Here is a 25023-nt window from a genome sequence, read left to right on the forward strand (position 1 = left end):
CAGCCTCCTCTGTCCGTGGTATTTTCCAGGCAAGAATACTGGAGTGGGTTGTCATTTCTTTATCCTGGGGATCTTCCCGACCTAGGGATCGAACCTGTGTCTCTTGTATCTCCTGCATTGCAGGCAGATTCTTTACCACTGTGCCACCTGTGAAGTTTAGTGACCGGTTAATATAACAATACCAAGACACTAAAAATAAAGACCTGTTCTGCATGCCAATGCTATAGACTATGGAAATAGGGATGCCCAACCAGACTTTGCTTGATTCACCCTTTCATTTAACAGTATTTATCGTGCATTCCCTATTGCTAGGCACATGCTGACCTTTAAAGAAAAGTTGTATTACTGTTATGCTTAGCAGAATTTTCTGAATAGAAGGCTTATAGAAAAGGAGAAAAGGTTTTGCCCATGAAGGGAGTAAAATGATTGATTTCTGCAAAGGGGAAAAAAGAATGAGTCATCAGCAAACCACAGATAAATGTCAAGGAAGCAAACAACAAAAAGTTATTTTTTTGCACCACTTAAGAATTATTGTACCACCTAGCACAGCAGCTAGAACCCAGTGAAGGGCACGGATACAGACACAAATGAATGGGCTGAATTTTGCTCAGAGATGTGAAGGCCATCATTACACAGACAAGCCTTGTTTTATTAAGCTTTGCAAAAATTACATTTTTTTGCAAGTTGGAGTTTGGTGCCAACCTTCCATTGTCAGTTGATGGTTAGCATTTTTTACCACTTAAGTTTGTTTTTTTTTTTAAATTAAGGTATGTAATACCTTAGGTTTTAGACATACTATTGCACACTTACTAAACTACAGTATCTGTGTTTGTTTGAGCAGTTAGTCGTGTCCAACTCTTTGTGACCCCATTGTCTGTAGCCCACCAGGCTCCCATGACCATGGAATTTCCCAGGCAAGAATACTGGAGCAGGTTGCCATTTTTATCTCTAGGGGGTCTGTCTGACCCAGGGATTGAATCCGTCTCTCTTAGGTCTCCTGAATTGGCAGGCAGATTCCTTACCACCAGTGCCGGGTAAACATAACTTGTATGCATTGGGGAGAAAAATCATGTGACTCACTTTGTGGTGATACTTGCTTTATTGCGGTGATCCAGAACTGAACCCACAATGTCACCAAGGTGTGCCTGTAATAGTCAACCAAAAAGGTTAGTGTTTCATCTATCATCTAATTACTCAACAGATTTATATTGGTCACATCGTACCACTGGGTGCTGCTGATACGGACGGCCGTCTGAGGTCTGGGGATGAATTAATCTGTGTGGATGGGACACCAGTCATTGGAAAATCACACCAGCTTGTGGTCCAGCTTATGCAACAAGCCGCCAAGCAAGGCCACGTCAATCTAACAGTGCGGCGTAAAGTGGTGTTTGCGGGTATGTTTTTCATTCATTCCTTTAGACGTTGCCTTGTCACTTTATGCACAGAAGAGGCCCCCTTCCTGTGTCTGCCTCCTCAAGCATCTATTTTAGCAAATGTTTGCAAATGTGATTAAGCACAGAATTTCCAGATGGTTTGCTTCTCTCAAACCCTGCAAAACCACTGTCACTCAAAAGTACTGTAATGTGCCAGCCGTGCATATCCAACAAAGGCTTTTAGAGCAAAGCTAGTTGAATATATGGTTACGTCCCTCCATCCCCTTGCCAACCAGAACTTAGTCGTTGTCTTCATTTGATGAGGATTCTCAACAAAAGAGGTCACTGTGACAGGTGAATTGTAGCACCCAAATAAGAGAGCAAAAATCAGTCTCATGCTGCCAGATAAGCTTATAAAAAGTTACTCTATTGTTGACAGTCATATGTATTAAACTATTTTAATTTTTTACTTTTTCTCTATAAGAAAGCTGTATGGCTAGCCAGTTTTAGGTACTCTTTGATTTCTTCCTCTACACCCAGAAGTCCTATACGTTCTTAACTCAAATATAACCTGTTTTGTAAAACCGTTGGCAATTCTCTACTCCGTCCAACTGCCTGCTGATTTTAGCCTTCCTTTCTTGCCATCCTTGGCAATCATGATTTACTTCTGTGTTAGAATCTGCCATTTTGAGACAGTCCATTGAGTGTCTTCCTTTCACATTCATTCATCACCTTTGTTGGCAGCCCCCACCTCCAAGTATTCAAGACAACCCAGAATGCTGAAGAAAGAAATTCCATGTTATATCAGTGGAATTACTGAAAAAGTATGACATGAAATTTTATGAATTATCCATAGCTATGGTACTAGTGAAACAGCTACTTATCAAATAAAATCAACTGGCTCCTTGTTTAGGAAAAATTAGTAGAACTCACTTCAATGGTATATAATTAATTTCAAAAGAATTAAGACATCAGGGTCCAGTGTGAAAGCCCTGCTACCTGTTGCCGCCATGGAAAGCAGTGTTAATCATTTATGTCCTGAGAGCTTGTTTATGGTGTCAGATTAACGTGGTGTCCCGTGTAGCCAAAAGCAATCAGAAATGACTTTAGAGATGAGTTGAAAACTTTTTATTTCACTGGTCCAGATAAAAATAATAGAACAATGAGATGTTTGTTTCAGATTTATTTTTTTAAATTTTAAATATTGGGGTTTTTAAGCTCTTGGGTAAAAAGGCATATTAAATCTTTGAAGAGACATAAGGCTCAGTGAAATAAGCCAGTCACAAAAGGACAAAAATGGTATGCTTATACCTCTATGAGGTGCCTAGAGTAGTCAATGTATAGACAGAAAGAATGGTGGCTGCCAGGGGTTGGTGATTAGTGATTAGTTGCCAGGGAAAGTGATTAGTGTTTAAAAGATAACAAAACTTCAGTTTCAGAAGATGAAAATTTCTGGAGATAGCTGGTGGGGATGGTTGGACAACAGTGATTCTGTACTTCATGCCACTGAAGGACACATCTAAATGGTTACAATAATAAGTTTTAGGTTCTGTATATTCTACTACTATAAAATGAAATCTATGAAAGCAGATGCTTTAGGGAATAAATTTAGTAGTCCTATCCAAAATCTGAACCCATATTTTGCTTTTGGCATGAAAAATGAGTGGTCCCACCTACTTTTGTGGCTATCTAGAAGTGGTTTACCCTGCCACTTGATAAAGCAATAAAACTGGAATTTGATAAAATGAATTCTGAGGGAGGTTAATGTATCCAATTCTGTGATCAGAGTGGATCATTGACATCTGGAAGCTGGGAAGAAAAGCGAAGTATACCTCTGACAGGTGTTGTCAGGAATCCTGCAGTAGGGAGGTCATAATGGTGCTGTCAACTTACAGTCTCTCTGATGGAAAAAGCAGAAGCAGAGCTGAGCAGAAATGTGACTTGAGGGTAATGACAACTTGAATGCAGATATGTCTCTGAGGCAAAGATGGTGGGCCACATCTTATGCTTCCTTCAATGGGTCGTTTCTGTTTGTTTCATTGAAGTCTTACTGCTGTACAATATCACATATGTTACAAGTGTATAATATAGTGATTCACAATTTTTAAAGGTTATACTCCATTTGTGAAATGAAGTGAAAAATCGCTTAGTCATGTCCAACTCTTTGCAACCTCATGGACTGTAGCCTGCCAGGCTCCTCTGTCATGGAATTCTCCAGGCAAGAATACCAGAGTGGGTAGCGATTCCCTTCTCCAGGGGATCTTCCCAACCCAGAGATCAAACTCAAGTCTCCTGCATTGCAGGCAGATTCTTTTCCATCTGAACCACCAGGGAAGCCCATTTATAGTTATTATAAAATACTGGCTATATTGCAACATTGTAGAATATATCTTTATAGCTCATTTTATACCTAATAGTTTGTACCTCTTACTCCCCTACCCCTATCCTGCCCCTCCACCCATCTTCTGCCCTCCGATAACTGCTAGTTTGTTCTCTGTACGTTTGTCTGCTTCTTTTTTGTTAATCCACTAGTTGGTTGTATTTTTTAGATTCTACATGTAAGTGATACCATGCAATATTTGTTTTCTCTGTCTGACTTATTTCACTTAGCATAATGCCAAGGGGTCATTTTTCGATCTGTGAAGCAGGAAATATTTCAGAATGGGCCAGTCTTGCTGCAGATTTGAGTCCAAATACAGATGCTGAGACACAGTATGCCCTAAATGTAACAGACTCTGGGTGTCCCCTTTGTTCTCCCATGGTATCGATGTCTGCAGATCCTGAATGTAAATACTAATGAGAGTGGTTTTCAGTTCCTGTGTCTCAGTTATGTGAGGCCAGGTGCTGTCATAGCTGTCACTCTCTTGGTTTGGTTGTGGAGTGGATGGGGGAAGGAGGAAGGGGTTGACAGGGCACATTTCTTGCAAAGGCGGGTAACCAAGAGGTACATCTCTTGCACAGCCCCCAAAACCGAGAACGAGGTACCCTCGCCAGCCTCATCCCATCACAGTAGCAACCAGCCGGCCTCGCTGACGGAGGAGAAGCGGACCCCGCAGGGCAGCCAGAACTCCCTGAACACGGTGAGCTCAGGCAGTGGCAGCACCAGTGGCATCGGCAGTGGCGGCGGCGGCGGCAGCGGTGTGGTGAGCACCGTGGTCCAGCCCTATGACGTGGAGATCCGGCGCGGCGAGAACGAGGGCTTCGGCTTTGTCATCGTGTCATCGGTGAGCAGGCCCGAGGCCGGCACGACGTTCGGTGAGTGTGGTCACTTCTGCTCCCCAGCGTTTCCTGGGGTGACTGTTCTCTGGAGAGGGAAAGACGAGCCAGAATCTCATTAACAGAAATGCTTGTCATGCTTTCCGCTTCAGGTAATGAAAGTCTTAATTGGGGACGGACTTCATTGGGTAGCTTTTCCCCTCCTGAAGGTTGGGGTTTTTTTTTTTTTTAACTCTTCAGCTTCCATTCTGGTGGCACGTTCACAGGCAGACAACGTCATGCATAGGTGAAATTTGCAAAGAAGCCCCTTGACAGGATAAACTGTGAGAAATTCTTGCCATAGAGAGACCTTTGCAAGGTCCTGAGCAGGGTATCAATCATAGCAGTTGTCTCAGAAGGTCTCCTTATTTTTAAAAGAAGCATATGGTTTTAGAAATAAATGCCTGGGGGGAAAAATAGAGGTGTGAGGAGTAAAAAATATACATGCAATGCCCTTTCCATCTTATCTGTGTCCTTCCTCTACTCTACCTATCTCCATCTGAAATTTTAAAATTTTAATTTAAAATAATATGTTTACTGTTGCCTGGTGGAGAATCTAATTAAAATCTGAGTGCAGAGCTGTTTGTCTTCACTGCCCTTGAATTCTAGCAGGGGTGGTTGTCCTGTCTCACCCAGATGTTGGGGGTTTCAGCAGAGAGTGGAGAAGCGCAACTGTCACCCTCTCACAAGGTCAGCTCTCTGCAGGGTGCACGGGCTGAGACAAATAGGAAGCCAGGTGATTCTAGGAACTAGGAATCACGAGTCTTCCTACTAGAATGGATCATAAGTATATACTCCAGAACTGATCCACCTTCTTCATTAAATAAAATGTCATTTGTTGTTTTTCCCAAGCACATTTGTTAGTTAATATGGAATATGATGGGAGACGGGAAGGGCTGTGAAACATGCTTCAGCTCTGTCTCCAAATGGCCTACCCACAAGGAGTCTGAGGACCAGTGGTCCAGGTCGCTTGCTGGCTAACATCAGCTAGGTGCTCCATCCTGTTGGATTTCTGCTCTGGTACAACTCTGTTTGTCTCCATTTAGTCTTGGTACTTTGCTTCCTGCTAAAGTCATGTCCCTTTAAGGTGCAAACTTCAGGGGACAGTGCGTCAAGCCAGGTCTGTGCATGTGTGGCTGCAATAACAAACACGCATTACTAACAGTGCCTCTCTGAGCTCTGTTAATAGCATTATCACAGCATGTTGTGGGTATTGGGTGACTTGACCTCCAGGCAGGGTGGTTTTCTGGCTTGTTTCTCCATTAGTTTTGAAGACTTTTCAGTCCAATTTGAAAAGAAAAGAAAAGCAGAGGGGACAAAGACATCTCAAGTTATTTTCTTCAGATCTGCAGTTTGTCCCTATGCACCCGGTGATATTCTCAGAATTTGAGTTCTCAGTTTCTCCTTCTAGAGTGAAACAACAGATATGTCTGGTGGGAGGTTTTGTGTTGTTAACAAATATCGAATGTCTTCACTCACAGTTTGGTGTCTGATTGTTTTCCTCCAACTTCTACAATGAGCAAATTAAACTGTCCCTAATACCTTGCATGTGACCTCTCTCCTGAGCTATGCAGACTTTCCTCCCACCTGCTGTATGATACCTTTCCCATGGACTTGTCCTTGGAGATGGGCTAAACTTAATCAAGACCTTGAATTTGAGTATGGAGGCTTTCCACCACACCTGCTTGTTGCTTTCCAGAAGACTGTTTAACTCTCTTTTGAAAAATTCTTTAACTTTAACCTTAACATCTAGTGATACAGACTCAGGCAAATATGCTGAAATTCAAAGCAATTGCAGCTCATTTCCCATACATTTTATCCTTACGCTCTGAATTAGGATGGAAGAGCCTTCTCTTTCAGGGTTTCCCATGTTAATTTTGTCACCCTTTCCCAAAGATGGCTCAACTACGTAACTATCTTTACAGAAAGACAAACTCTCAAAATCAGTGGACGTGCCCAAGGAAGTTTACAACTCAGTTTGCAAGTATCTGGAAACACTAGATCAGGCCTCAAAGCCTATTTTCCACCTCTCTTCTAAAAGTTACCAGTCACTCTTGGTTGTGACATGAAGTGCCTCAGAGCACACAGTAAACTTTCTTCTTCAAATGCACTTTTCCTGATTTTTCCTGTCAGAGCTGTGTAGTAACTGAGGAGGACAAAGGAAATGATTAAAGAAAAAGGGTTGAGGAATGATTTGAACCTAGCTTCAGATCACTGTCCTCCATCTGAGTATGTACTAGATTTTCTTACAGCTTTGAGGGGATTTCTATGAGGAAGAAGGAGGATTTCAGAGCTAATGAGCCATTTGGGCCCTTCTCTGAAAGCCCGCGAGAGCAGCTGATTGAGCAAAGGTCATAAAAGGAAAAACGCGTGTCAAGGTTGGGTGCTTTCTTGGCTCGTCTCGTAATTACGCCCCTTTGCTAAAGCTTTCCTCATGCTGGATAGCAGGCAGAAAGTCTACGTGTTCGCCTCTTCGGTGTTTTCAGATTGGATTTTTGGCACTGGTGGACTCTCTGACCTCACTAGACACCCAGGGGTTGTGTTTTCTAAATGGAGGAAGAACAAAACATTGGCAGAAGCGTAAGCAACAGCTGGCAAAAAGGAAGTGACATGAACACAGAATGTGCGAAAGCTTCCATCCCAGCTCTGGGTTTCGTGTTTGAAGTCCCCACATAAGCCCACAGCAAGTTACTTTGGGGGCTCTTGAGAATCTTTGGAAATTGCTAAAGATCCCAAATTTTGCCACTGATAGAAAGAGGAAAGCTGGGGTGTCCCCCTCATTTTTAATCGGAAAAGGACTGCAGCGATGAACTATCATTTAGGGCTGTAACTCTTTACACAAACGCCCGAAACTTTGCCAATGTTTTGACCCTCGGCACAGAGTTCTCCTTTAATAACATTTGCTTAATGCTTTAATTAATTAACACTTAACCTTCTCTTTCCCTTTTCAACCCTTTTTCTCCTCCCTTCACTCTATTCCCATGTAACGTTAAAAAAAAAAAAATTAAAACTGACTATCAAAGCAGGCAATGCATGTGTGGCCATGCCTCACAAAATAGGTCGGATTATTGAGGGGAGCCCTGCTGACCGATGCGGCAAGCTGAAAGTGGGAGACCGGATCTTGGCAGTAAATGGATGTTCCATCACCAACAAATCCCACTCTGACATTGTCAACCTCATCAAGGAAGCGGGCAACACAGTCACCCTCCGCATCATCCCTGGGGATGGTAAAGTATACCTCTCGCGTGTGTCTCTGTCTTTCTCTCTCTCTTCGTTCTTATTCTGTCTTTGGTGTTCATGTAATTGAATAGTGTTGACTTAGAGACACTCTCTGAGTATACCCATCAAGCACTCGTGAGCCACTGTTACTAAATCTTACCTCACCGTCTTGACTTCATCCTCTTGCCCAGGGACCCTGTCTTGCTACAGAGATAAACATACCAGAATTTTTAACTCTCTCCAATTTATTTTGGCTGTGGTGCCCTTGTCTTTAAAACAACAGAATAGTTTGGGTATAGGTGGTAAAACTTGCCTGATATTCTACCTGGAAATTATAGACTTTTTTAAAAAAACAGGAATGTAAAATCTGAGTGTATAGTATGATGATATCATAAAACCTATGTAAGGACAGTGGAGAGCCAATGCTGGTGTTTTGTTTTGTTTTTTTTTTTCGATCAGAGTAAGTGAATGTATCCATGTTTTTTATTTAATAGGAGGTTATTAGAATTTGTGCTATATGATTTGTCTCTACTTTTTGCATGTGGATGAAGAAAGAATAAAATCTCAGTATTTTCAGTATTTTGACAGGCTTCCATTAAACTAGGCCTGTTCATATTTATTTGGTTTATATGGTTCAATTCAGATCTTTGATTCTTTTATAACAGTGGTGATTCTGCCCCTTGAGGGACATTTGACATTGTCTGGAGTAGGTACTAAATGATAATCTAGCGGGTAGAGACCAAGGACACTTCTAGACATCCTACAGTACACAGGACAGCCCCCACTACCAAACGTTTTCCAGCAAAAAATATCAGTACTTACTTTATTATTCTTGCTGCTAAGTCACTTCAGTCGTGTCCGACTCTTTGTGACCCCATAGACAGCAGCCCACAAGGCTCCCCCGTCCTTGGGATTCTCCAGGCAAGAACACTGGAGTGGGTTGCCATTTCCTTCTCCAATGCAGGAAAGTGAAAAGTGAGAGTGAAGTCGCTCAGTCATGTCTAACTCTTAGCAACCCCATGGACTGCAGCCTACCAGGCTCCTCCATCCATGAGATTTTCTAGGCAAGAGTACTGGAGTGGGGTGCCATTGCCTTCTCCAAATTACTCTTACATACTATATTATTATAGTATATAATACTTATTATATTATATTATATTTACTTATTTTATTATTATTTAATAAAAATGGAGTTGATACACTAATGTCTCTAAGAACCTTCAGAGAATTAAGTCCTGTATATTGACTTCCTTCTAAGCAGATTTTGCCCTTGGGAAAAAAGTGATATTTTTCCCAGAATGTTTCAGTGCCTTTTTTTTTTTCCATTCTTACTATATATTTATAAAATAAAATATATTCCAAAGTCAGTGGTTATTTCTCGAGAGACAACTGTGGTTTATGGTTATAGTGTGATAAAATTCTATGCCACTGATCTGTAAAATAAGAAAATCAGAAGTTTTATCTGAAAGTAATTCACCAGATCAACATTTTTATCTACTAATTGCTAGAAAGTGAGCCATGTTAGTTTAAAATTTGAGTACTATAGCCTGTGTATTTCAGAAGATGTAAGTCTAAAACCAAACAATAAATATTTGAAAATTGTTCATTCTAAGAACAAGGATATTTCACTGTACCAGAAATACCCGCTGCCAAATGTGGAGGGAAAAAATAGCTCCTTGAATGATGGTCTATTTCAGCCTGCCTCAAATGCATGGTTAGTAATTTACCATCTGGTCTAGAGTCCATTCTACCAAATCACCACTCTGGAAAGCTATTAGAATTTAGGAAAGTGGTCACAAGATGATATAACCTAGGTTCCTAATGGAAAAGATGAAGGAAGCTAGGAAAATTTGGTGACAAATGGTGGAGAGAGCCTAATGTAATATATAAATTTAGATACATTTATCTCCATGCTGTGGTGAGATTTCAGAAAATTAATTCAAAAGAAATGAACACAGGATATAACTTGCTGAGTCTATGTTGGTTAGTCTGTGGGAATGAAAATTTCCAAAAAGGAAGGAAGGAGAGAAAGAGCTCCTTGAGGGAAGAGCTTAGAAAAGAATTCACAATCAGAAAAGATAAATATGCAGAAGCAACTTATACTCCTGTGCACGTACTTGTTGACTTAAATTAATATTGGGCAAGGGAAAGTATTTTTTGAGAACCTGAACACCAAGAACTGGAAAACAAGATAGATTATCCAATAACATTTGTCAATAAAAAGATGTTTTTTAAAACCACAGTCCTTCAAAAGTGTAAAATTTGAACAGAGCTATCACAGGCTGTCTTGGTGAGAAGAAAGTAGATGTTAAAGTTGATACAGTGTAGTTAAGGATTGATGTGCTGCTGAGGATGTGATTTCATCACAAGATATTTCAGGAATTCACCACCATGATAATAAAACTCTTCACCAATTACTTTGTCATTTTCAAAGTGCAGGTAAAGGGAATCAAGTCTGACAGAAAGTGGATTTCTAATACTCATCTTTGTGCAGGTAAAGGGAATCAAGTCTGGCAGAGGGTGGATTTCTAATACTCATCTTTAAAGTGGGGCCAAAAATTGCCATCTTGGAAGTTAGAATGAAGGCAGTAGGGTTAGATTTCTGGAGAGATGCTGAAGCAATCCATGAGGATTTTACAAGAACCTATAGAACAGAGAGTGACCTTTGCAATCTGATGAAGAGAAAATCATGCTGGATCCACTTCCTCTCCATAAAAGTGTGCTGGACATGGTAGATTGTAAGGTAAAAGGAAGGCATTCTCTCCATGTCAGAAAGTTCTGGTCTCCTTCAGTCTCTTACTCTAGTGTTTAATGGACTAGCCCAGAGACATTTTGTTGAGTGATCTTCATAAAAAAACTGAAGTCCTTCATCAGAGTGGCTCAGGAGCTCTTAGAAATCCATCTTGTTCAGGGTACTGTTCTCAGAAACACAAGGAGCCACTTTAGGAAGAGGCACTCTTATGAGCCAGACAGAAAGAGATAAGCTGACCAAACTTGGAGGAGATGAGGCTAAACACTTTATATTAGTTTCTGGGCTAGTTACTTGTTCATTATGGAGTTGAAGACTAACTCATCCTTTCTTTGCACAGCTCCTCAAAGGGGAACTTAAAAAGCAAAGTAGTCTTGAAATAATATCACAACGTGGTTGAGCAATTTTAACAGTTCTTGGCGGTTATTTTTATCAGACAAGGATTGAACTGCAGTCATCATTTTCACACTGTCATTGAATACTTGTGTTTTCTGATTTTATCCTGTCATGTCAGTCATATTTCAATTCAGGATAAATGTTTGCAAAATGTATATTCAAAGATGCCTCTAATAGATAACCCATTTACTATTAATGGAGTCATGAATTAAGGAGAGATCACATATACTTAATGACTGAGAATGGCCCTAAATGAAATTCACAACCAAAATATTAATATATGGTTTAAAGGAATAAACCATACCTGGCATTAGTCCCCAAGTAACTTTTATATATATTTTTTTCCCTTCTATTTTACATAAGGCATCATAACCATTTTAAAAATTTTCTTACTACAAACTGTTTTAGTTTTCTCACTAAAAAATGATCAAATTAAAAAAAAGAGGACGATGCACCCTTGATTGGGCCATGCTGGGAACTTACTCCCTATCCATTGGCTGTGCCTTGTGGCAATTCTTCCCCAACCAGGAACCATACCCACGCCTCCTGCAATGGAAGCATGGGATCAAGATCGACTGTTTTCCAGGGAAGCAGCATGCTCATGTTCGTTCTTGTCATCAGTCACCTGATTTCTCCAGCTTCACTTCTCTCCTCACTCTCTTTCTCCCATTCCCCTCTCACCGTTCTGTCTCTGCTAGCCCCCTCCAACAAAAGCTTTGAAACATGACCCCCCTTGATTTGGGCACTATTGTGTCATTCACAGTTCTCAGACAGGCGTGTTCAGGGGGGTTCTCACCATCCTAGGCTTTTACAACCTTTGGGAAGAGGCTGGGAGGTGGAGTGAGGGCAGAGCCTCTTCCCCTGTGAGAGGTGGACAGCTGGATAGGAAATTTATCATGGCAACACAGAAAGGCCCACAGACTGGCTTACATACTGAATTTGAACTTGAATTCTGGCAAGTCAGAGCACACATGCCTCCTACTACTGGAGTGTATAGAGATACCCTGTGAAGTCTATGAGTGAGACTAATCAGACAGAGCAGATCCTGACTGAGCCAGGCTCTCATGGAATCATCAGATTGAGTCAAGTTCAAACTAATGAAAATATTTATGAAATTAAAAATACATTATTTAGGGACTTACTTGGAGGTCCAGTGGTTAAGTATCCATGCTTCCGCTGCATGGGGCGTGGGTTTGATCCCTGGTTGGGGAACTAAGATCCTGCTTGCCCCGTGGTGCACCCTAAATAAATAAATAATAAAAATAAAAGACATTATTTAAATATAGTCTCTTTTCCCTGAAGTCTTTTTATTTTTTAATTTTTTCTTTTTATTGACGTATAGTTAGTTAACAACGCTGTGTTAGTTTCTGGTGCACAACAAAGTGATTCAGTTATACGTGTTTATGTATCTGTTTCTGTACTTCACATCTCTCTGACTTAAAGTATTTACTTGTATAGGAAGTAAGGCTTGGTGACACAGGTAATGCCATTTCCTTGGCAAAGGTAGATATGATAGCTAGCATATACTCAGGCAAGAAGAACAGAGTTTCTATCATACACATTTTAAAAGCCTCCCCAAACTTTTCAAATATTTATGGGATTTAAATTTTCAAATGCTTCCTTCAGGTGTTTATTACATATGTGTTTATGCATTAAAATATTTATGAATAGAATAATTGTATCCATTGTCTATTTGCTTGGCCTTGTAATGTGGTTCTGTAAGGGCAGCTAAGGATATTAACATGGGAGCAAGGTTAGAATGGTAATCACTTGTCACGGAGATAAGTTGAAACCCAAGATAGAAGCTCCTTTCAGAAGTTAGTGCCCTGGTTTAGCACAGCACCGTGACGGTGCCTTGAGAGCTAGGATACGCTCCTCTCGATACGTGATTGCTGTGGAAACGGTAGTAATATCCATTTTCATTCTCCCAGGAGAGTTAAAGCAGGTATAAACACTGTTTAAGAAAGCACATAGGGCACTTGCTGGAATTTATCATGAAAACAGTCAACCTGTCCATCTGCCTTAAGAGTTCCACAAGTCAAATACATTGACAGTCCTTTTTAAAACTGTTGCTAGGGTGTATATTATATCAGACCCGTCTTTTGTGTTTATTCTTTTATATGGGGGACATTTTACTTTGGACTAGAGATAGAAATTTGTGAGGATGGGCTTCAACTCCGTAGTTTTAAAAGCTGGAGAGAATTTCAGCACACACTGTCTTGGTTTGATTCTAAATGAAGACTTAAAAGCTTATTTAAATATATATATAACATTATAGATCTTTTAAAAAGCATCCTGGAAATTGAGGATATGCTAAAAGTTACAGTGCTTGAAAATGACCCAGGAAATCTAGAAGTCAAAACCAGAGTGTTTTGTATTTTAATTCATCTGTGATACAACTTAGTGAAGTTGGTATTTATACAGAAAGGTAAAAGTACTTGCTTGTTAAGAAGGAAATGTACCAATCACATCCAATTTCCTTGACCCCTGAATAATTCCCTTGTAAACAGAGTGAAACTAAAAGTTAACTATCAGGCAGGCCCTGGGTTTAATTGCCAGTGCCTCCACTTGCTCTCTGGATGACCTTGGACATATTGCCTACTTTTTGTAAGCCTCAGCGTCTTCAGCTTTAAAATGGGCATAATTAATCGCACCTATTTCTTTGAGTTATGAGGATGAAATGAAACAGTGCATGTGGGAAGGAACCGTACATGGTGTGTGGCACATTGGAAATAATTGAAATATGGTGGTTGTCCATAGATTAAGAAAAACAAACAAAAGGAGAAAAAATTCAGTGGGCTCGCTCAAATAGGCACTTGCATACCAAATGTTAATTTCCGAAATGCTTAACGTTAAGCTTCAACTCAGAACAGATTTGCATATAAATATTTGAAAATAGCAAAGGAATGATGGGAGGAAAATAAATAAAAGAATTCTACTTATACGTATGTTGAGTGGTTATCTGTTACATCTCATCAAACCTTGAAAATGGCAGAAGTACTAAAAAGGCTTGAGAATAGGATCTGATCTGCCTAGAAAACTCTGGCTACCAAAAACACCCAAGAACTCTAAAGGGGAACCTCTGCACAATTCAGTAATTATAATCACTCTAATTACAAGGAAACTTTCTTTTTGGTATCCTGATAGTGATTTCCCCATGGCCCAAGCAATCTTGTGATTTCCCAGAGAGTCTCCATAAAATTAATTACAGTACATAATATGAAGTTTTTTTAAAGGACCAATACATGTTTATGAAACTTCTGGCAAGTCACATTGACAGGCTTTGCAGTCTACTAGTCCTTTGTAGGGGCACAGCAGGTAGACTTTATGAAATACCACTTCAATTTATCACCTTGGTTACGCTGGTTAACTGCGGTCATAAAAACAGACTAATATTATGCTCTTAATATTGTGATAACGGTAATAAATACATGCCACCCATAAAAAAGATAGTCTTCAATTTTTGAGCAGTTTTTACGTGCCGGGCACGAGCTCAAACACTTTTCCTCCCGGGTAGTCTTTGCATCAGTGTTCTTAGATACTTCTGTTGTTCTGTATGTGTAGATGAGGAAACTCAAGCATAGAAGGTCTAAGTAACTTTCCTTCAAGTCCCAGCTAGTAAATTGCAAAGTTTGGGTTGCAAAGCCAGGTAGTCTGAGTCTAGTCTCTGACCTTGTAACCAGAACACCCGACGAGCTTGAGGAGCACCACGTCCCCCTCTTGGAGGGTCCCAAGGTATACTGGCACCATTAAGGGCCCAGAGAGAACACAAAACACAGACACGCAAAAACGCTTCTGTCTCATCCACTGGTTTTCAGCCCTGCTTGACCACAGATTCCTGTTCCCTCAGATTCTGGTGCAGCAGTTGGTAGAACAGGTTCTGTGGGAGACATCGTTCTGAAGCATGAACTGGATTCACAGTTTTTGTTCACCTGATTGCGTTACATTTTCTTACTAATCTTGCACCACCACTATCCAGATCATAAGCTTTAGGGCTGGAATAGAAACTGTTAAAGTCATATTTCAACTGTTTCATTTTGCAGAGAGTTTAAAAAACTTAAACCCATTTCCACAGTAGTAAATACAGAATAGAAACAGTAGCAAGGGCACTGGCTGCAGTCAGTGTATGTTGAGTGCTTACTATATGTCAGATATAGTGCTACGCGTTTCATATACTTTACTCCAAGGAAAGGGATGATTGTTGTCATCATCCCTTTCAAGGAAAAGAAGACATACAGATAGTGAGTCAAGGACAAAGAGGTTTGAACCCGGGTCTGATCTCCAGCCCTTTGCCTTTAACAGCTATTTGTAATGAAAATAGAATAACGGAAAGTCAGACCTAAGCTGAGTAGCATTTTTAGCAAAGTACAATGGAAGATAGAGCACAAATAAGTGGGATTAGTGAGATATCCATAGAAACTCCGTTATACGTGGTGGGTAGATACATGTATTCCACAAACTATGGAGTGCCTACTGCAAACCTCAGAACTCCTAGAAACTTCTAGACTTCATGGTACACTGTGAAGTAAAGGGGTAGTTTACAGGCTAATCTAAGAACTTCACCCCCACATTTAGCATTTTCTTGATTAGAAAATGTGTGGCAGGTTCCAAAGTGTCAATCTAAAAATAAATTCAAATAGTGCAGCTTACTCATCATTGTTTATTATCTGCCTTGATCTTAATGGAGAAATAATTAGTAAAAGAACATAAGACTGATACTATGTAAATTATTTTAATATATTTTTATATATGCACGTCGGTTAGCAGTCTGTAGGCATGTTCATGAGTGTTTTCAAATCCTAGGTTTCCAAGCTCCCAGAGATTAATGAAGATGTTTATGAATGTGTTTAGTGAAGAAGAAAGTCAATTTACATAAGAATACAATCATATTTGTTACATTAGGGTGGCTTCCTGATTTGTACAACTTAGATTTACATACTGGCTCTGACTAATGCAAGTTTTAAAAATAACTCTTCATGAGTGATACTACGCAAGATCTCACAAGAATTCCACATTTTTAGTTGTGTTTCATTAAAAGCTTTGGGAAAGAAAGTAGATGTTCTCTGTATGTATATTTATTAGTAGCAAGAAGTTAGAACACTGACTATTCACATGAGAAAATCAAGCAGACTCACTAAAGATCACCGATAAATTGCAGGGACATTAGCAGAGACATTTATTATTAGCCTGTAAAAGTCTGGGAAATAATTTGCAGTGATTTGATGGGACTGCCCTTTTCAAGTGATGGGGGAAGAGTGAAAGGCACCTACCTTGGCTATGATTTTTAAAGTACCATTTTCTTGGGCAAACTCTTTATTTCATTTGTGGAGATACCTAGTTGGAGGAGTGTCATGGGGGTGTACATGGCTCACATCATAGAAGATCTTAGAATGGTTCTTTACACTCTTGTTTAGAAATTCAAGTCAGAACATTTTGAAATGGTGACAGAGAATTCAGATGTCATTCAGGTGTGGGGCTTCTGCACACCCGATTTGATGATGTCTTCTCCGGGGCCTTCATTTCATGATGTTCTCTCTTACCCTGCAGAGTCTTCAAATGCCACTCTGCTGACCAATGCGGAGAAGATAGCCACCATCACCACCACACACACCCCTTCGCAGCAAGGAGCCCAGGAGACCAGGTCAGACATGACTTTGGCTTCTTTTGTTACTTTCAGGGGAAAAAAGTAACTCTTGGTGGTGTGATGATACTGCTCTTTGATTCTTTCTCAGGCTCTCCACGGCTTGCTCTTATATATATTTTTTCTCTTGCTTTGGCAGGAATACCACCAAACCAAAGCCAGAATCTCAGTTTGAATTCAAAGCACCCCAGGCAACGCAGGTGAGGACTGTTTCTCTTTTTGCCTTATTGGCTTTGTGCATTTCCTTCCAATTTCCTGAAGCTCTTTTTACCAGGTATCTTATAAGGTACTTGCAATTAACATAAATAACCTTTTATGTACTAAATATATACTAAACATAAACTCACATTGGGTTATCAAGTAAATAACATTACTTTACTACCTTTGAAAAATATCCCTAGACATCCTTTTTCTGGAGGCAGGGGACAAGGAGGACCAAACAAAATAAAATGCTACCAATTATCTCAATAATAGGTGATCAGAGAAAGAGCAAAACAGGAGATAGCTGGTCATGGTATTCGTAAAGGCATTTATGTCAAGAAAATGTCTTTTGGTTAAGCTGTTTCTCAGACTTGTGAATTTCAGGTGAGGCTCCTAAAGCTACCTACCTGTCCCACAAGGTGGTAATGGAGGGTGCACACGTGATAATAAGTGAAGCAGATTTGGGAAACATTGGGTGATACAGAGTTAAGTAGTTTTTTTTGTTGTTTTTCCTCCCCCTCACTGGCCTTCTCAAAGCCTTTCCTAATCTTTTCCCAATTCTCCTAACCAGCATAGGAACCACTGTCAGGATGTGTGGGGCTTGCCATTGCTATCCAAATGATGAGATATTTTAGGGCCTTGGGCAGGGAGGCTAAAACACCAGCGATGTGCAGGATGGTATTATTTAATGAAGGATTTTTCCTGCCACAAATGCAAGTCACAGCCTCACTGATTAAATTTTAATATATGTGTGTTGGTATGCAATCTGTATGCACACTCATGAATGTTTTCATATTCTGGATCTCCAAACTCCTAAGGTTAATTGATATTAATAAACAATTAGAAACCACCAAGAAGGGGATACAAATTGTGCCTTTGGGTCAAATGAGCCATAATGGAGAGTGTTTGGGAAAAGAGAGAGAAATGTGTGTCAATTTAAGTCCTCCCAGAATAACTGCGTTTAATTTCTTTGAATAGGAGCAAGATTTTTACACTGTGGAGCTGGAAAGAGGAGCCAAGGGATTTGGTTTCAGTCTTCGAGGAGGTCGAGAGTATAACATGGACCTCTACGTTCTGCGCTTAGCAGAGGATGGTCCTGCCGAAAGGTGTGGGAAGATGAAGGTAAGTAAGGGAGAGGCATCTGGGATGGACGTGAATAAGTCATCTGCAGTGACTTCTTGACATCTTATGATTAGGGCCTGCACGCTCGTGAGCATTACATGTTTCTACAGCTTTTCATCTCTCCCTCAAGCTTAGATGTATCTACCAGAATTAGGTGAGCTCTTCCAACTCTGGCATTGAATAAAGGATTAAAATCACCCATGAACTTAATAAAGTGGATATTGTCTGAATCCCATTTCCAAATCCCAATCCCATTTTCCATCTCTTATACTTAATCTCGTATTCAGTTCAGTTCAGTTCAGTCTCTCAGTCGTGTCCGACTCTTTGCGACCCCATGAATTGCAGCACCAACTCCCGGAGTTCACTCAAACTCATGTCCATGGAGTCGGTGATGCCATCCAGCTATCTCATCCTCTGTCGTCCCCTTCTCCTCCTGCCCCCAATCCCTCCCAGCATCAGAGTCTTTTCCAATGAGTTAACTCTTCCCATGAGGTGGCCAAAGTATTGGCGTTTCAGCCTCAGCATCATTCCTTCCAGAGAACACCCAGGACTGATCCCCTTTAGAATGGACTGGTTGAATCTCCTTGCAGTCCAAGGGACTCTCAAGAGTCTTCTCCAACACCACAGTTCAAAAGCATCAATTCTTCGGCGCTCAGCCTTCTTCACAGTCCAACTCTCCCATCCATACATGATGTGAGAAAAACCATAGCCTTGTTGGCAAAGTAATGTCTCTGCTTTTCAATATGCTATCTAGGTTAGTCATAACTTTCCTTCCAAGGAATAAGCATCTTTTAATTTCATGGCTGCAATCACCATCTGCAGTGATTCTGGAGCCCCAAAAATAAAGTCAGCCACTGTTTCCCGATCTATTTCCTATGAAGTGATGGGACCAGATGCCATGATCTTAGTTTTCTGAATGTTGAGCTTTAAGCCACCTTTTTCACTCTCCTCTTTCACTTTCATCAAGAGGCTTTTTAGTTGCTCTTCACTTTCTGCCATAAGGGTGGTGTCATCTGCATATCTGAGGTTATTGATATTTCTCCCGGCAATCTTGATTCCAGCTTGTGCTTCTTCCAGCCTTACTTCCCTGGAATTCCTGGATATCCCAGCATGCTTTGAGAGCAGGAAGCCATGTGGTTCTGTAGGTTCTGGGTGGTGAGCTCCGTTCAGTCTCTCACTACTCACTGCCACCTTTCCCTGGCCTCAGGAATGAGTTAACTGTCTTTCTTAACAGTGGGCCAAGTTCACCATAGCATGAATATTCAAGATCATTTGGTATTACTCAGTAATGCAAATTTTAAATGCACACATGCCAAAAAAACCACTGTGTTCTATTTCGATATCTAATATCTCCTACCACGTATGAATATGTTGCTCTTCTGGGCAGATCAAATGATTTTTAAAAAATCATTTGTTCATTATATCTAGGGGGCATAGATTGAGACATACATAGGGAGCAGTTTGGAAGGAATTAAAAGAAATCAAGAGTCAGATCAGGAAAGGAAAAAAGTGAATAAAATTAGTCCTGAGCAGAAAGGGCGGAAAGTGACCAAAGATAAGGAATTTAATAATTGTAACTTAAGACAGAATCTTGAAGTTTATATTTCTGAAGACTGAATTTTTTAATAAGATTTTTTTAATTGAGAAAGTAGACCAGGAATGTGATTTTTTAGAATTAGATAAAAAAAATAATGCATAGTAAGAATTTCCAAGGTCAAATTATGTACCAGTTTCTTATATATCCTTCCTCTATATATACACACGCATAATTTGTGCATATACAGTGGTATATAGTCCTTTTGTTCATATTTCAAACACATGGATTTTGCTTTTAGCACCCCACTCCAGTACTCTTGCCTAGAAAATCCCATGGACAGAGGGGCCTGGTGGGCTGCAGTCCATGGGGTCGCTAGGAGTCGGACACGACTGAGCGACCTCACTTTATTTTTTCACTTTCATGCATTGGAGAAGGAAATGGCAACCCACTCCAGTGTTCTTTCCTGGAGAATCCCAGGGACGGGGGAACCTGGTGGGCTGCCATCTATGGGGTCGCACAGAGTCGGACACGACTGAAGCGACTTAGCAGCAGTTACTCATTTAAAAAAGTTTCTGATTGAAAGAAATACCATTATTATATTTTGTATCATGTTATCTAGTTCACATGACATACTGTAACATTTAATTGGACCTCAACATGAAAGGCATGAGTTGTTATCCTCCCCTTACTCAGATAGGAAATGAACTGCAAAAAAGTAGAGAACTTAGCCAAGATCACTTAGCTAACAAGTGATAGGACTCAAATTCAGTGCCTTAAACTCCAGCACCAGTCTTTTTCTCTTCTGCCTTCTAGAATATGTGCTTCTTGAGAGGAAGTATCTGGCCTGTCTTGTTCACTCCTTTACCTCCAGCGTATTAGCAGTCAGTGTATCAGCCTGGAGTGTGGTCTCATCTGAAGGCTCCTCTAGGGAAGGATTTGCCTCTAAAGCTTCATGGTTGTTGTCAGGATCAGTGCAGCTTGGGCTGTTGGCCCAAGCCCTCTCTCGTTTCAGTACCATAGGCTCTGTCACAACATGCATCAGAATAGACAAGTGAGACGACAAATGAGGGCCAGTAAGGCAAAAGCCAAAGTTGTTTTGTAACCTTACCTTTGACCTCTCATCACATTTACCATGTTCTGTTCGTGAAAAGCAAGTCATTCATTCCAGCCCACATCCAAAGGAAAGGAGTTTACACAGGGTTTGAATTCAAGTAGGCAAGGATCACTGGGGGCCATTCTAGAAGCTGTCAACCACATCCTCTTCCTTCAGCAACTTATATTTCACATCCTCTTCCTTCAGCAACTTATATTTCCCTCTGCTTTATTTTTTTACCTTAGCGCTTACACGATCTAGCATACCATGTGTTTTTTTAAGTTGCCTGTTGTATTATATTTCCCATATTAGAATGTCATCTCCTTGAGGACAGAGAGTTTGGGGTTGTTTTTTTTTTTTTTTCATTTCTGTCTCCTAAGTAATAGGATATTTTTCTGGAACATGTCCAATGAAATCATAAAGCATCTCCATAGCTGATGAAACCCTTTGGTGATCTTCTCACTTGGCTCTCTCTTTCTGGCAGGTTGGTGATGAAATTTTAGAGATCAATGGTGAGACCACCAAAAACATGAAGCATTCTCGGGCTATAGAACTGATTAAGAATGGTGGCCGCAGAGTGCGTCTGTTTCTGAAGCGGGGAGACGGCTCGGTCCCAGAATATGGTGGGTCAAACTATGAAAACATTCCTTCCTTCCCTGGCATGACTCCATGAATTTGTCTCCAGAACTGCAGCAGGAAAGTCTTTGTTTCCCCTGTTCACCAGTGTCTTACCAGCCTCTCGCACCATGTGATTATTTGCCTCGCTTGTTCTGAAATCTCTACACATTTCATCCTTTTGCTTGCTCACGTGGACTGGGGCATGGTCTAAGACGAGATCTTTATATAGCCCCCTTTCTGATAATCAGAGAGAACATTTTGTCTAGTCCGACCAAGAGCGAAGGAATGTTTGTTTGAACTGTGCCAAACCGTTTCTCAGATCCAATTGTTAGCACAAAATGACTCTACTCCTTTTAAGAAGCAGGAAAGCAGGTTTCCTGAGTGATAATGTTGAGGCACAATTTTTTTTCTCCTCTCTTGTTTTTGATTACTTGATATCTTTATTTAAGAGGCATGAATTTTGGAGATGATTTGGGGGCCTTGCTCAGCATCAAGGAGGTGGATACAGTTCTTCTGCATGCCTCCCACTGGTCCCTACCCCAAATCAGACCACCTGAGCCCACAACTCAAACAAACAAACAAACAAAACTGTTGAAACTTTAGCCATATGTTTTTAGATGATAAAGGATGAAATCAATTCCCAGTGCCCATCATGAGGGAAACATGTTACTATACCTTTCCTGTGAGGAAAGCCAGCTTATGCATAGAGTTCCTTTGTCATATCTGTAGACATGATTTGACCAAACAGCAATGATCTTTACATAGCTTAGTGTTCTGATGGCGAAATATTGTATATTATAATAATTGTGTCCTATTTGAGATTCTTGTTTAAAATTTAAAGGAAAAAAAAAAAAAGCTATGCCCTAGATGTAGGGCTCTTCTTCCCAACCAAAGGTCTACAAAAGTTTCTATAGAAACTGTGATTGAATGGTCCCCATATACATTGGTCCCCTTTATTAGGGATTTATCTGTTATTACCCTCTTTTCTGAAAGTCATTTGGCACAATTCCCAGTTGCGTTTTGGACTTGATGAGATCCTTAATTCAGGTGCAGGTCAAGGAGAACAAGAACTCCTTTGAAGGACAGTCTTCCCAGGTGTTGGACATCCATACAGGTGCAAAATATGAGGGGCCCGTGGTGGGGGAGGGGTGGGTATCTGATGAGGCCCCTTTAGACATGCCCAACCACAGGGGAAGTATTTTGACAGCATTACGATGCCACAACTGTGCGCTGTACTAAACCTTGACTGTAGGTGTACCGATGCCACTGAAACTGTGTAACACTGTCTCCCTTTTCTGTCTTCCCTATGCTTCTGTTGGATGTGATCTTTCATTTGCGAGTCATCATCAGTAACCTGTGTACCTTCTCAAAACCTATGTCTGTTGCACTGAGGATGAAAATCCAACACTAATCAATGTTCTTTGGGCTAAAAATAAAGATCATTTCAATACACCGTTTTTTTTTTTTTCCAAAAAGGGTTGAATGTGCCAGGGTTGTGCTACTGTAACGTCTCCATATGTCATTGGGACTAAATTTCTCTAATTCTATTGATTAGAGTCACAAATGGGTTATAATATGTTAAGTTCCAATATTTTTCTGACTTGATTGGAACCTGCTTCTCTGTGAGGCTATTTTTGTAATGAGTTTTTTGTACTTAATTTAACTGCCGCGGTCTTGGGGGCGGGGAGGGGGAGGGAGGGAACTTTGTTTTTCTGTTGTTTATTGTTAATGCTCTCCTATGCCAGCCTGTCATTGTTCCAGTTGTTTGAAAAAGAAAGAAAGTAAAAGAAAAAAAAGGATGCATCCATTGTCTGGGTTCTCTCACCTTATCTGGCTGTCTGAAAACGTCACTGTTCTGATTTTGGTCTCTGCAGCCTTATTTGAGTGTTGCCTTAGACTGTCTGACTGGACAAATAAACTCTCTTTACCCTATGTTAACAAATGCAGATTTTTTTTCTTTCCTCTTTGTTATAGGGAATCTAAATGTTCAACTTTTTCTCTTTCTCTCTTTCTCTCTCTTTGACTGTTCTTGGTGCTGGGCCCTCCCTTCTACAGCGATGATACCTCCTAATATCGCTGCATGTATGAGAAATGAAAAGCTCGGGGAGGCTTGCTTCTACCTTATGGGCCATAATCAAACTACGGTTTGTAGCTCAATCAATACTAGGTGTTTCTGTGCTGTGGCCTAATTTCCTCATTGCTTCTGCTTTAGCTCTGTTTTGATATGTTTGGCAATTCATTCTGAGCACCCTGCGTTCTTTGAATTGTAAGTACACCACTGACTCTGTGGAAGCCTTACTCTCCCTTCTCTTAAATATAGGTGTAGGAAACCCCAAGGTTAGATTTAGGATGGTCACTGAAGCCCCTTCCCTCACCTAGATCTTAAAATGACTTCATAAGCTTCTGTGTGTGTTATTTCTAGACACCTCCCCAGCCATTCCAAAACAACAAATCTCAGATCGAAAAGCTCTCACCTCAAGAGATAAGACTCTGCTAAAACAGGAAGATGAGATTTCCTACTTAGTTATCTCTTGTCGAATGACGGTCCAGGGGCCAAATCTTGTTCACAGCCTGTTTTTGAATTGATAAGTAAAGTTTTATTGGCACATAACCATGGCCATTTCTTGAATGTGTTGTCTATGGCTGCGTTTGCCATATAGTGGCAGATGAACAGTTGTGACAAAGTATGTGGCATGCAAAAACCATAAATATTTTACTCTTTGGCCCTTTACAGAAAAAAGTTTACTGATTCCTGCTTTAGGCTATGTTCCTGTTTTTGTTAAAACTCACCCTAGGTTTTGGGAGATCATTCGTGAAAGATTAATTGCCTAATGTTGACCTTGTTGACTCATTAAAGATCCTTAAAGAGCACCAATGATTTCTTAGTCTCTGTGACTGTGGCCCTGGTTTGTCCTCTATGATACAGCACATCATGTCTGGTGCTGAGCCTGGAATGGGATAGTATGTATGACTTACTGGGTTTAGGTATGACAAAGCTTTGAAAAGAACTCTCCTAAATCCAGGATGCTATTTAATGTTTTTGCAGTGTCATTTCAGATAGTTTAACAATAAGAACAGGAGCCTTTATAGGGCTCTTCTGCTTTTTAATCTACAGATGTCTTAAGGTTATAAAAAGTCACCCAGTGAATCCACACCTTAGATGTAATTCTGGCTGCTTTTATAGCATCAAGAAGAGTGCCTCTGTGCAAACCCCATGTAATGTCAAATGTGCACTTGACAACCGCTCTTCCACTTCCTTTTATCTGTCAGATGACTCCACAGTTTAAAAACAGCTCCTTAAACATATGCAAAAATAAAGAAAATAGTTGCACAGCACTCACACAGGTAGAGAGATGTTTAATGGACCCTCCCATAATGTCACGTTTGCCTGTTGTCAGCATCTGGCTGTGTTGCCTCTGTCATCACCAGCCTGGATTTTTTTTTTTTTTAATGAAAGTATACTTTGCTTACAGTAACGTTCATAAAGCCTGAGGGTCCAGAGCAGTGAATTTCTACCTCTCTATGAACCCATTTAATCCCTACTCAGATCAAAACATAGATTCTTTCCATTCCCTTACAAAGTTCCCTCATGCCCCTCTAGTTCAACAGCCCAGATTTTTGTAAGCAAATTAAAACAATCTTTAAACAAAGGAATATTTTCTGTCATGGAGTGGGGGGAGATGTCAGGGAGGAAGGGTGATGGCTGGGGAAAAAAGAACGGGAGATACTAAGGGGGAGGGCCATTTTGATACTTCTAGACAGATTACTTGGGTTATACCTTTAAAGACTAAACTCATGACTGATGTTACAAGTTGAATG

General features: G+C 40.5%; 1 protein-coding gene across 23 annotated transcripts in view; it reads left to right on the plus strand.

Annotated features, from left to right (window-relative positions):
- MAGI1 (membrane associated guanylate kinase, WW and PDZ domain containing 1) overlaps positions 1-25023 on the plus strand; it is a 645192-nt gene that overhangs the window by 616335 nt on the left and 3834 nt on the right. For 5 of the 23 annotated variants that reach the window (XM_061396451.1, XM_061396458.1, XM_061396452.1 and 2 more), the window contains 7 exons: positions 1202-1394; positions 4335-4628; positions 7652-7855; positions 16540-16633; positions 16773-16833; positions 17813-17956; positions 21071-21209. In XM_061396451.1, coding sequence (XP_061252435.1) covers positions 1202-1394; positions 4335-4628; positions 7652-7855; positions 16540-16633; positions 16773-16833; positions 17813-17956; positions 21071-21209 — 1129 coding nt within the window. Of the gene's footprint in view, positions 1-1201; positions 1395-4334; positions 4629-7651; positions 7856-16539; positions 16634-16772; positions 16834-17812; positions 17957-21070; positions 21210-22251; positions 22655-23259; positions 23349-23416; positions 24751-25023 lie in introns of those variants that run through there. The other 18 variants (XM_061396454.1, XM_061396455.1, XM_061396460.1 and 15 more) reach the window with 8 other exon arrangements.

The sequence above is a fragment of the Bos javanicus genome, chromosome 22 (genome assembly GCF_032452875.1).
Source record: "Bos javanicus breed banteng chromosome 22, ARS-OSU_banteng_1.0, whole genome shotgun sequence".
Classification (NCBI taxonomy): domain Eukaryota; kingdom Metazoa; phylum Chordata; class Mammalia; order Artiodactyla; family Bovidae; genus Bos; species Bos javanicus.